General features: G+C 40.3%; 1 protein-coding gene across 15 annotated transcripts in view; it reads left to right on the forward strand.

Moving 5' to 3' along the window:
* The window catches only part of TASOR (transcription activation suppressor), a 78,172-nt gene that overhangs the window by 22,217 nt on the left and 42,082 nt on the right, over positions 1-13,873 (forward strand). For 9 of the 15 annotated variants that reach the window (XR_014545336.1, XR_014545337.1, XR_014545338.1 and 6 more), the window contains 7 exons: positions 2,729-2,832; positions 3,176-3,248; positions 3,343-3,411; positions 5,144-5,827; positions 6,327-6,664; positions 10,711-10,855; positions 12,345-12,401. Coding sequence is in view for 8 of the 15 variants with exons in the window: in XM_083602904.1 (XP_083459030.1) it covers positions 2,729-2,832; positions 3,176-3,248; positions 3,343-3,411; positions 5,144-5,827; positions 6,327-6,664; positions 10,711-10,855; positions 12,345-12,401 (1,470 nt within the window). In the remaining 7 variants the exon portion in view is untranslated. The remainder of the gene's footprint in view (positions 1-2,728; positions 2,833-3,175; positions 3,249-3,342; positions 3,412-5,143; positions 5,828-6,326; positions 6,665-10,710; positions 10,856-12,344; positions 12,402-13,873) is intronic. The other 6 variants (XR_014545340.1, XR_014545341.1, XR_014545342.1 and 3 more) reach the window with 1 other exon arrangement.

The raw sequence follows: 13,873 nt of genomic DNA on the forward strand, positions 1-13,873 counted from the left end.
TGGCTCCCGGCCTCTTAAGCGAGATGAGCGCGCAACCCTAGAGGTGGACACGACTGGCCCGTACGGGCAGGGGTACCTTTACCTTTTTTATGTATTCTAAGAATGATTATGTGTTCTCCAGCCTTCCACAGTGTGAAGCAGACATACAGCACTCATTTCTGTAAAAAAAAGCAGAAAAAAAGAGGGTGTGTGTGGAGAAGAAACAAAGTCTCCATGAATACTACATGAAATTTAATTAGTCTCATTTTGTTGCGAAGGTTACCTAGATACCTGCTCATTGTGTGACCAAAGACCACAGACGCAGCAATTGGAGAAGTAGAAAGTAAAATTTATTGCTGACAGCAATAGGTCCAGTGGAGTTCTCTTCCAAGGACTGGACCCCGATCATTTGTGCTCTGGGCTTATATACCTTTTTCCAGATAGCTTTAGACATTACATATTCATAAACTGCAGCAAAATTAAACCAATAAGTTTGGACACCACCCTTCCTATATCCTCCTATGTCCATATAAAGATTACTTCTGCTTTCCATATAATTGCTCATTATATTAGTAATTACTCATATACTGTTATCAGCAAGCAAAGCAAAAATCCCCATTTGGCAGACAAAGCCCCCCAAAACCCCTCCTGTTATCAGACATCCTGTGTCCTATGTGGAAAGCACCCAACTTGGACATGCTGTTTCACTGAACATTGGGTTATGATGACCGTCTCAGACCATCTCATGACTATGATGGATGTCTTCCTTGCAAACTGCAAACGCAGCTAAATGCATATATGTTTCTGCTAACACAGCAATAAGGCTAAAAGAAAGGCACAGCATTTGGCTTTTTAGAATTAGGCACTTGAGGCACAATAAGGTAAAGTGAGGCACAACAATATATATAAGGCACAGTGATATACCTGTATGCTTTCTTTAGGGGGTCTTGCCACAATTTTGTGAGGCGTTTTTACTTCATCATATTTATTATGGACTTCTAAAAACTGTACTTTCTCTTAAGTCCTTTGAGGCTTAGTCAAAAGCATAGAAACAAATCTACCAAATATGCCAACAAGAGGAAGCCCACAAGCAAATAAGGCACTGAATTCTTCTTCCTTCTCTTGTAACAGTGGCAGTGCCCGCCAAGAGTCAGAAATGCATCTTCTTATTCTATCTGAGAGTTTTACTTAGTGTACAACAGGACATGCTTGCCCTCATTGTATACGAATTGTGAAGATTTGCTACTATACATACTATACATGGCCCTACAGAAAAATCTTCCTGTTAACATAGCTTTTAGAAATCATTTTGGGGGTGTAAATATATGAAGACTTAAATAAGGTGTTTAACAATCATTCTAAAAGAAAATATTTCATCATCCAAACTTCCCCAATGTTTCCAGGGTTTCCTTTGGCAAAAAAACAAGAAGGGTTTTTTTTTGGGGGGATGGGAGAAAGTGTCCCTGCCCCAATTTTTTTCTAGCTTTCCCCCCAGGCCTTCATATTAGTATCCAGAGACCCTCTTCTAGGTATCTATGCCACAATCTCTACATAGTAGAGATTGCGTTAATGGTGTCTGGGAGTAGGACCTCTTGTTTATAGAATGCCCTCTTGTGAGTGATGCATTGAATATAGAATGCCATCTCTGAACAGCTTGAGAATGACACCAACATTTCTTTTATTTTGATTGCAGGTGAAACTTTTTCCTAACAAATAATTTTAGTGGTTTGTGGTTTTGTATGCTCTACTTTTACTGATTTTTTTTTAAATGTACATGAGAAAAAACTTTATTTTGGAGTAAACTTTATAGTTATCTGTTGTTTTTGTTACTCGTTGTTACGTCTTTTGTGAACTATTTTAAAATAGAAAACCAGTTTGGATATGTATGCTTAAATAATATATAATGGCTTGGATCCTATGTAGTTCAAGCAGAAGGAAGATAACATGCAAGAGGACTTTGCCATCCCACCCCCCATATGATCCCCTCCAACCCTCTCTGAGCAGTCTGGGATCCTCCTAAACAATGTGGGGGGGTTACTGGGAGGGGATTGCCCCCATATCATGCAGGGCTGCCTTGTGCAAACATACAGAGTTCATACAATGTAGTTTTGTTTAACTTGGGCAATTGGCTTAATCTACAGCAGTCCTATGCTCTTCAGAAGGATCACCTTACCAGTTGAGAGTTATTTTGGGGAGTGCAAAGGAAGGAGGGGATCTGAATTCCAAATACCGTATAGACTTGAGTATAAGCTGACCCGAATATAAGCTGAGGCACCTCATTTTACCACAAAAAACTGGGAAAACGTATTGACTCGAGTATAAGCCAGTCCACCACACCACAAACTTCCTGGTGGGCCTGAGTGCGTTTGTGTGCGCGCATATGCGCACACGGCAGAGGGGGCTTCTCTCCCCCCCAGCCCCTCCCATCCCTCTGCCTACCTAGGGTGCTGCCGAGAGGCAAAGGCTGGTGGCGGCAGCGGCGGAGGAAGAACAAGCAGCCTGAAAGGGCTGCTTTCGGGCTGGCTGCTCGTTCCTCCTCCGCCGACAACAGCCTCTGCCACTCACTTGGGTGGGACCCTCACTCAAGTATAAGCCGAGGGGGGCTTTTTCAGCATAAAAAAATAAGTCAGATTATACACGGTAGCTTCTGCTTGTGTTACTAAAAATCCAAGCCAATACAGACAGATATTTGCTTGCTTTGTCTCTTGGCAGAAGGGACTAATAGATGCTTTTCTTTTTACATTTTCAGAGTACAGGAATGGAATGTATTGCAGTCTGTATGAAGTTGTGGAAAAGACTAGAACAGGAAGTAATTTGGAAGGTTTACTTCAAAAGCTAGAGACAGACAAACTAGTGAGTAGAGCATCTTTTCATAACTTTACTATGTGCATAGTTATTCCACTGAGAGAGGTTCTGAGAATGATTTGGTCAGTTCATATTTTATGAAAATACATCATGAGCAGACAAGTGCCTGCTGTCTTGCTCCACACTTTAAGAATTTAAGAAGAGCTTGTTGGATCAGGCCAATGGCCCATCTAGTTCAGCATCCTGTTTCCACATGGCTGAAGAGATGCCTGTGGGAAGCCTTCAAGCTGGACGTGGATGCAAGAGTGGGTGTTCCAAATTTAATATGCATCATCTAGAATTAGGGGCATCATTTTTATGTTGTGTGAATTGTGTAAATTTCTTTTTTCAGGTTATTGTAAAACCACTTATAGACAGGGGATATCTCTTGCTGCTTTCTTCTTATCAAATGGCTTCCCCATATGGTATGCAACTTGTTTCTTCTTCAGCAATTCAGATTTGTTTCTTTTAATTAGCAGCTTCATTACTTTACGGTGTGCCTTTTTTTTCTTAATTCAGACAACAGAAAGCCTCACGTTCTGCAGGCATTGTTTCTATTTCGGAATCCTAGAGGTGTTGTGACTTCAGGTAAGTTTTAATCTTTAATGTACCAATTTATTAATTGTTAAATGTGTTAAGTCCCACTGCAACCATATAATAAGAAAAGTGTAAAAACCTTTAAAAATAATTCCATATATAAAAATGCAAAAATAAAAACAATTCTCTATTTAAAAATAAAGTCAGTAGTTCCGGTACAAGTTAATTGTTCTGGTAAAGATCTCCACTTAAAAGGTTTCTAGCTGTAATACTATTGATGCAGTAATAGCAGGGCTGGCCCATTCATGAGGCAAGGTGAGGCGACTGTCTCAGGTGGCAGGTTCCACAGGGGCAGTGGATCAGCCTCAAGAAATGTATCGCCTTCTATTGCTCCCGCGGTGGTAGCAGCAGCAGCAGCTTTAGTGCTATAGATCTGAAATTAGCTCTGGAAAGGCACAAAACCTGTATGTGTGCCTACTCCAGTGATCACCTGAAGATCTACTGTTACAGGTAAGCAGCACATCTTAAGCTATGTTAGTAGAATACAGAGAACCTTGCCATAGAGCAATGCTGATGAGTAATGAGAAGAGATGCTGATGCTTTATTGCTGCTTGTCTGTTTGTGGTAGCAAGGAAGAGTACAGAGCAAATTACCTATGAATTATACGGTGTTAGAAAGTGGAAGCAGAAGGGGGCTAAGAGTATTCAGGTGCTTGAAACAACAGATGTATACAGATACAATGACATACCAAGCATGGAAGACAGAATAATTATTTGTTGTAAGCCACCCAGAGAACATTTTGTTGGGCAGCCTAAAAGCGCAGAAACTAAATAAAAAAGTTGGAGGAACATGTGATAGTCTGAGAAGGAAGGTGGCTTCTGGAATTTGAATGGTCCATTAGATAAGAGCAGCATGCTTTCATTGCTGGGAAGGTGGATATGGTTGCCTTTATGGGCTAATAGCCGTAAATAAATAAATTGAAATTGGATATGGTTGCCACAACAATACAACACATTACAAATAATCATTAAAAGCGCTACATAAAGCTTGTATGGAATTTTCCTGTTTAGAATCATTTAGAGTTGATACATACTCACCATTGGCTTAATCACAGAGGCAGGGAACCTGTAGCTCTAAATATGTTGCTTCACTACAAATTGCATCACCCTTGGCCATTAGAAATGCTGTAAGAAGACAACTGATAGCTCATAAAAGTTATACTCAAAATCATGATTCAGTTACAGATAGGTAGCCGTGTTGGTCTGCCATAGTCAAAACAAAAAAAAATTTTTCCTTCCAGTAGCACCTTAAAGACCAACTAAGTTAGTTCTTGGTATGAGCTTTCGTGTGCATGCACACTTCTTCAGATCTCACACTTCTTCACACTTCTTCAATATCATGAGATATTCTTAGATACAAATATGGGAAGAAAAATTATTTCTAATAGTCCTCTGCTAATGCAAATTGCTGTCTTATAATATAATTGGAATTTGCTTTTTAACCCCAAGTGAGTGTGGTTTAATGGCTAGGCCTTGGGGGGACAATGTTCAGATCCTTTACTCAGCCATGAAGTGGACTACAAGACCTTGTGTCTGTCACTATCATTCAGTTTAATCTATCTCAAGTTTTGAAGATAAAGTGTTGCAGGAGAACTGTATATACTATTTTAAACTCCTGGGGGGGGGAGATATAAGTTAAAATATGTATTAATAGTTGTGTTGCTTGCTTAAATGACTGATTTTTCTCTCTTGCAATTATCTTTCTGCTTTTATTTTGAACACAGTTCTAAAAAATGAACAGAAAAGTGCAAATACGTTATTAACGCAGGAAGCCCATGTGGTCATGCCGGAATTTACAAGATTTATTCAGTCGCTACATTATGCTTATATTCATTCTCGTAAAGACACTAATGTAGACTTAAATATTGCGGTGGAAAAGCATATAAATGACTATCTGAAGCGAAACAGTAAATTTAATAAAGAGTTCATTTTATATAATTATAGCACAGTCTTGGATGAGAAAAAGCACCTATATCCTGCACCAAAAAACAAATCCAATATTGAAAGCGCCTTACACAACTACATTTTTGGTTCAGAAACCTACCAGATGTCTGTTTCTAAAGCAAAAAAAATTATGGATGGAAATCGGAAGCCTCAGCAGTTTAGTCCTATTTCAGATTATGAAGCCACAGAGGAGGAATCTGACTACAGAAAGAGAAAAGCTAGGAAAAGAAATGGTTCTAAATGTGAAACTGTAGTTGCCAAGAGAAAACCTGGTGACCCTGGGGATTATGATCAAGAAAGTATCAAAAAGTTGATTAACTTAATTCAGTGTACGAAGAAAAATGTAGATAGAGACTCTGACACGGAAGACAACAGAAATGAAAGCAGACTGCAAATTAAGATAGAGAGCCCACAGAAACATTTTAGAACTAGTGAGTCCTCAGAAAACATTTGTCAGCATGAAGGTAAGAGCTTTCGTAAGCTACTTTCGGTCTATGAAAACGTTCTTTTAGTGTGGCTGCGGCTGTGCTCTGGAACTGCCTGCGTATTGAATTTAGGCAGGCACCTTCGCTATACTGTTAGTTTCAGCTGGTCTATCCAGACACATGATTTCATTAGATTTGCATTAATGTTTTATTAATGGTTTTATGTATTGTTGTTTAGTCGTTTAGTCGTATCCAACTCTTTGTGACCCTATGGACCAGAGCACGCCAGGCACTCCTGCCTTCGGTTTTATGTATACTTCTTTTTAATTGCTTTGCATATTTTAGTCCTGTTCTATATAGAATTGAACCTGTGTACTACTTGTAGATACATTTTCTTTGAGCAAGCAGTTTATAAATTTTCTAAATTGTAATAATAATACTAATTTATTTGTATTGGCTATGTCAACTAACTAAAGGATGGCAAATAACTTTTAGCATAACTTCATGTTTTCCCCAATTCCCCTTCTTTGGTTTCTAGGGGGCAGAGCAACAGAATCGCTTCTTTCAATTATACATGACCTTGGTGGACATGATACAGATTTGAGGCAGCAAAATGTTGCTAATACTCCCAGTAATGACGTATATGGTTTCCTAAAGCGGATTTCAGCAATAATTAATAAGCAAGATTCAGCAGAAAGCTATTCAGAGCAACAGGTTGACTACAACTCAATTCTGCCACAGATCAAGAACTTCCTTAATGCTTCTCATGTTGAAAATGTTCAAAGCCCAAAGTTGGAAGTGAATGCATCATGCTTGCCTTATTCTTCTGAAGTTTCTGCTAGTGAAGTAGACACTGATCATGCCCAACATTTAAAAGTAAGAATCTCTTTAAGAATATTAGAAACTGCTTCTAAAATTTCAGTGTATGCATTTGGTGCATATAAAATAGGGGTTCTTTTTAGTTGTGTTTGTGGGTTCTGGATCTCCAGTTTGACTGTTACAATGGCCCAACTCCTGAAACAGTGAAAAGTAAAGGAGTAGATTGAACAAGACCAATGCTAAATTCTCTTATTCATGCAGTTCTGAATTATAGTAGTGGTGGGGGCAGGGGGCGGGGTAGAAAATAAGAATGGTATAAGGTTGAGGGTAGTTTGCCATGAAGAAGTTCTGCTGTAATGAACAGCTGCATTTGTGTCCATTGAATTTATACTTTGAGGTGGAAAAGCACTAATAGCTTTTACTGGAGACTGAAGAATAATCATCAACCTAGATGCTGTGTGTTCTCTCCCCTTCCCTATTCAGCATAAGTAATATTCTAGATGTATGCTCCCTGTGACTCTTTTGCTGATATGTGTGGGTATTTTAGTAATTTGGTTAAATAGTAAAATGAGAATTCCCTGGATGCCTAGATCCAGTTTTGGAGCAAGCACTCTTTGGTGATTAAGCCCCATCAGAGATTTACAATCACAAAACATGCAGCAAAATAAAGTGTGGAAATAGACCTTTAAAATATTCCTTTCTAAGTTGTTCCCAAAGTTTCCCACTTCGCTTAGCATTGAAAAAGACCATATATTTGGTAAGTTAAAAATGATTTACCTACAAACTCTTCAAAGATCAGCTTCATGTGCTTTTCCATTGAGTAGCAAGAGAAGACAGGCAGTTAAACTTAGTTTCAAAATTGGTAAATGTTTCAAAATTATTTGTATAGAAACACAAAGGTAGCTTGCTAAAGTCACACAGTCTAAGCTTGGAGCACCCAGCTTGGACATCCTTACTGGTCGGTTTCACATGGTGGAAAAAGAGACAACAAAGGTTTTGATTACCCTTCGTCCCAAAGTGAGCAGGTATGACTTTCCGAAGCCTAGCAGAACAGCTATGGTTTTAACCCCTTCATGTTTTAATTAGACTGAGCATCTTGGTTATATGAGGCTGGATTTATCCCACACTCTGTTCTTTTTTTATGGAGAAGGGCATTTGATCTTAGTGACAAGTTTGATAAAATTTCCTTCCCCATTCTGGTGGGAAATGTAATCAGACTCTACTATTGAGGACCATAATAACACTTTTCATGCTGGGTTAGGAATCTGGAAGGGAAAGAAGATAGACTTCTTGGCAGAGATGTTTGGCCATGGCAGCAAAGGGAAGAGAAGGAGAGTCCCTATGTATGGGGTGGGTGGGTTCATAAGTAAGCAGAGCTTAGAAGGGAATCATCCTACTCTTTCATACACAGGTTGACTTACAGAAGGGCTATAGCAGCAAAGGATCCAAAAGTCCCCTAAGCTACGTACCCACTCCCTTAGAGGGAGTAGAGTGGACGCTCAGGTTGCGAACGTGATCCGTGCGGGATGCACTTTTGCAACCCAAAGCGGCACGTCTGTGCACGCGTGGGTTGCGATTCGGCACTTCTGCGCATGCGCAAAGCACGATTTAGCACTTAGGCACATGCGTGACCGCCGAAACCCGGAAGTAACCTGTTCCAGTACTTCCGGGTTTTGGCGGTTCGTAACCCGAAAAAACACAACCTGAAGCGGCTGTAACCCGAAGTATGACTGTATAACCCCATCAAGAGCAGGCAAGCTCCCATCCATCCAGTCTAAGGAACCACCCACTTCAGTCTTATCGGGATTGATTTTCAGTTTGTTCACTCTTATCCAGTCCATTACTGGGGCAAGACAACAATCCAGCACACCAACTACTACACCTGCAGATGTAAAGGAGAAGTAGAGTTTTCATAGTGCTGATAACATACTCCAGACCTCCAGATACTCGGTGGTTTCATGTGGATGTTAAACAGCACAGGGGATAAAATTGAGCCCTGAGGAATCCTGCATTGAAGCATTCTGGAGCTGAAAAGCATTCCCCAAACATCACCCTCTGGAAACGACCATCCAAGGACCAGAACCAACACAAAGTAGTGGCACCTACCCCTAACCAGAACAGCAACTATGGGAACGATGTCATGGTCAGTGGTATTGAAGGCCGCTGAGAAGTTGAGAAGAGGAACACATTTCTCCTGTCTCTCTCCTGACAGAGATCATCATACAAGGTGACCAAAACAGTTTCTGTGCCAAAACTGGGCTTAAACCCCGATTGAAATGGATCTAGAAAATCGGTTTCCTCCCAGAGCACCTGGATCCTGGTGCACAGCCACCTGCTCAAGAACCTTGTCCAAGAAGGGGAGATTGGCAGCTGGCCAGTAGTTACTTAGATTTTCTGAAGCCAGAGAGGGTTTCTTGAGGAGTGGTTTTACCACTACCTCCTTCAAGCAAGCAGGACCCCACCCCCTCTTACAAGGAGGCATTAATCACCTCCCTGCTAGTTTTTATCAGCCAAGAAGGAAAAGAGTTCAAAGTGCAATTGGTCACCCTTATCAACCCAAGCACCTTGTCCACGTCCTCAAGCTTTACTAACTGAAACTCATCCAACAGAAGAGAACTAGATAGTGCTCTGGAAACCCCTTGGGATTCATCTGCTGTAATAGAGTCAAGATCCTGGTGGATGCAAGTGATTCTGTCCTCAAAATGCTGTGCAAACAAAGTCACAGCAAGCCACTGTGTGTTCCACCACCTCCAGGCCAGACTGTAAGAGGCCCCACGCTACCTGGAAAAGCTACCAAATGGCACAGTGAGGTTGCGATGGAGGCAGCAAAGTGTGCCTTCTTTGCTGACTTCACTGCCCCTAGGTAGGCTTTATTATGAGCCCTCACCAGTGTTCGATTACATTCAACCCATGTTTTTCTCTTACGTTTGAGCCCTCTCCCAGCTTGTTTCATCACTCCAAGCTTTGGAGTATACCAAGGAGCCAAACAGGCTCTATGAAGCAGGGGATGGTGCTCATATCAACAGCCTGAGCCATTCAGTTGTTCCAGAGGTCAGCCAGTGCTTTGACAGGAGTGCCAGTCATATAATCTGGGAATCCTCCAGAGCCACCTGGAAATCCACTGAGAGAGGGAGGCCTGGCATTCAGCAACAGCAGTCGCGGACCCAAGGGCTGGCTGATAGGACAACTGCACTTTCCCAGGTTAAAAGAGGGGGTTTGGCACACAACAGTCACTAACTGCCTATGCTGTGTGCCTCTTACCCGGTCAACTTAATCTCCTACACTTTACCTCTCCCTACCCTGAGCCACTGTGATTGGCTCTCCTCAGCTCTTTTCTTCCCAGGCACATCCCACATCTTCAATTAAAAAGCAACAAAACCTCAAATTTAAAACATTCGAGTTAAGCAGTTAAAAACAATTTTAAACAATAGGGGTGATAATAAAACCCACTAAGCATTAACCCAACCCAATGAGCCATTTACAAGTTCTAAGCAAAGAAAGATGGTAACTGATTACACCTTATTGATGGGCCAGTTTTAAAGGTCCTTCACCCATAGTATCTGCGTATTTATTTGTTTTGCTTGTTTACATTTCTTTAATGTATGCATTTATGATTCAATTTTGCTACTTTTTTGTTTTCAGTAATGGCAACAGTCTTTCTGGTCTCTTTTGCCTTTTCCCTTTATTTCAGAAGTTTTATTTTGCTTTCATGAAGAAAGGGGTTCTGGAAGTTCACAACTGTTCACATGTAATATAATTTAGATCTATATTGGTTGATAATAGAGACGAGTTACATTAATTTGTTCTATCTAACTGGTGTGAAATCTGAATTTGTCATTAACTAAACTGGATTTCAAGGGGTTGACTGTTCCTTAAGTTGTTTTAGGGACAAATGCTTCCTAAAGAATAAGCTTTGTTAAATGCTGGGATTTCTGAGTAAACATGCATTGGGCTGTGGGAATGTTTAAATGTAGTTAAACAGCAAGTGCTTTGATGTAAAGGCAAAATTGTTTTCATAGAGACGCTTAAAATATTTTTACATTGAAATGGCTGAAAGGTAACAAGTTAGAATTATCAATTGAGACTACTATGTGTTTGTTTAGGAAACAAGCACTGGAAGTGTAAGTAGCTTTGAAGGTGGTAGCCCATGTCCTAGCACACCCATTGAACATACTTATCATAGACAGCATTCCGGCTCATACAACGTTGAATCAACTGAAATGCAATGGAAGCTGATTCCTATCACAGGTAAGTAGCAACTTTTGTGTCTTTCTGATAACCAGTTCTTAAAATGGCAAAAGGGATGTGTGCATACTATTACATATTCCAGTAATATTTGAATTCTGATCAGGTTATTCTGATAGTGTTTATGGCAGTGAAAACCACATTTTCAGACCATCTGTGTATACAGTATTATGACTAAGCCACATGTTATTTAAGCAAATAAGCAATAACTGTTGAGATTAGATCTACTGGTTCTATCATATACAGTACAGTATATCTTTCTGGAAGTGGGCACATTAGGATTTTATGACTGAGGGAGTAAAGTTGGAAGACACCGAGCAAACCATAAAATCTGTGTCTTCAGATAGTTCTGGAGTTGAAAGTAATGTTTTGCCATATGCTGACATACTCGTGGGTGGTCTGGCTGTAGATTAAAATTAGTGCTATCTACCAGCAAGGGCTTCACTATTACAAGGGCATACAGTTGGCACAGCTGTGTACATTACACCACTCAAAAGGAGTATATGCTATCTTACCTTGAATTCTAGTTTTGTTTTTGTTTTTTGTATGAGTGAAACTAGGCAAATGTTTTACCACACCTTGATCAAAATATGAAAAGGTGACCAGATAAAATTGCTTCATAGGCTGGATTTGGTATAGAGGTTGCCAGAAGACCATTGCTAAACTGACATATTACATGCAATCTCAGACAAACCTTTTAAAACCTTGGCTGAGGGCTAGTACAAAACCTTTCTAGGCAACCTCTGTGTCCAGTGTAATAATTTGAGGGCAATACTGAACCTTGTAGGAGCAAGCTTTACCGAAGCAAGTTTGCCTTGTCAGGTACTCCAGCTTTTCCTACTTATTTGTCAATTACCGTACCCTTTTCAAAAAGCTCTGGAGTTGCGTAAGCATTTTACCAAAAGGAGAGAGATGAATTCTGAAAGATTCTCTTTTTTACTGCAATTTGTCCAGTGGGGTGCCTTTTTATTGTTGCTTCTCATTATTTGAACTGTTACCTATCTTTTAAAATGCTGTTTTGATATTTGGAGGCATATTTGTTTCATCAAACAGCAGCAACTGGGTCTACTTGCTTTTGGTGGTAGTTTCCATATTCGTATTAAAGGCTTGAAAGAAAAAATCTTGAATAGCATATTCTACATCATATTTTTCACTGAGAAGCAGAGAATATTTGATACAATCTTGGTGTGGGAGCAGCAGTGGCATGGTTAGGTAGCTCAAACCCCAGTGCACCAAAGTACTTAAAATGGGGAATTCCCAGTCTGCTGCCTTTTGCAGTTTTAACAGATGTAATGAATTCTGGAATTTAAATCTTTCCCAGAATGAAAAGAGACCTATGATACCCAAATATGTTGGAAATTAATACCAATAATTAGTTTTATACTCTCTAAAGTGGGCTAACTATCTTAAATTGGTGCTGTAGTATCTTAAATTGTAGTGCTGTAGTACATCTTGAGAAACTCTAACCTTGCTAACTGCTGCTCTCCCTCAGGAGGGGCAGGAAGAGTTCCTGAAGAGCACCTGAGAAAACATGGAGATAACCAAACAGGTGAGAAGGGTGGCCTTTATTGCATATGCTCCTTGCTATCTAGATAGCTTTTTTAAAAAAACAGTTCCTTGGTAGCCCCCTCCCCAGTAGAGTTAAGGAAGTGAATCCACCAAAGCAAGTATATTCAGAGTTTGAAACTTGAGAAATACAGTTGAATTAAGGCACCCAGGTAACATGGGAGCAACTGTAGTTACAATCCTTGATGCAGGATGTGGGTGGCGCTGTGGTTGAAACCACCGAGCCTCTTGGGCTTGCCGATCAGAAGGTCGGTGGTTCGAATCCCTGCACCGGGGTGAGCTCCTGTTGCTCTGTCCCAGCTGCTGCCAACCTAGCAGTTCAAAAGCACACCAGTGCAAGTAGATAAATAGGAACAGCTGGAGTGGGAAAGTAAACAGCGTTTCCATCCGATTTGGTTTCCATCATGGTGTTCCGTTGCACCAGAAGCAGTTTAGTCATGCTGGCCACATGACCCAGGAAGCTGTCCGTGGACAAATGCCAGCTCCTTCGGCCTGAAAGCGAGATGAGTGCTGCACCCCATAGTTGCCTTTGACTGGACTTAACTGTCCAGGGGTCCTTTACTTTTTTACCTATAACCCTTGAAGGGAATTCCAAGTGCATCAGTCATAATAGGAGATTGTTAGTTTTTAACAACAAAGCTTTGCTGTTGCATATTGAATGTTCATAAAGTCGATTGTAAAATTCTCAGTGAACTGCTTTGGTACCTTAACAGGCAGTTGTTATAATTGATAGAGCTATATGAAATATACAAAGGGCCAACATACATATTGTGTTAATATAGATAATCATGTAATTTTTATATATAGCGTATCAATTTTCATCCTATGAGGGATATACACTTCACATAATAAATGTGTCTAATTTGTGATGTTCCGTATCATGTATAAAGAATATAGATGAATTTATTTGTAGTTAAGTTGTTCATATATCACTTTGCAGGCTTAAAGTGATCGGCATATTATGCTTAGTCAGGGTACCAAGGTTGTCTGCTCTTGATGGGGTTACACTCCCTCTGAAGAGTACACATTTCTATTGTGAATCTAAAATTATAAGTATCCAGCATGTGTGAACATAACGTAAGTTCCAATGACTGTATTTTTCAGAGCCTTTCAGTCATAATTTCATTGGAAACAACTGCATATCTATCCAAGCTATCTCTTTTTCCATAATACGGCCCATGACATCTTGAAAGCAGTAGCATGTATCTGGTTCCAAGTTATGGTTCCATCTCTGGTCTTACACTACTAGGGACGCGGCTGGCGCTGTGTCTAAACCACTGAGTCTCTTGGGCTTGCTGATTGGAAGGTCAGCGATTCAAATCCGCTGAATGGTTGTGAGCTCCCATTGCTCTGTCCCAGCTCCTGCCAACAATATACAAAAGACAAAATACATAATAAAAACAAAAACAAACCAATAATCCTGTCAACACATTTCAAAGGGCGTTGGATGTTAAC

This window comes from Podarcis filfolensis (genome assembly GCF_964270895.1).
Source record: "Podarcis filfolensis genome assembly, chromosome: 2".
Lineage (NCBI taxonomy): Eukaryota > Metazoa > Chordata > Lepidosauria > Squamata > Lacertidae > Podarcis > Podarcis filfolensis.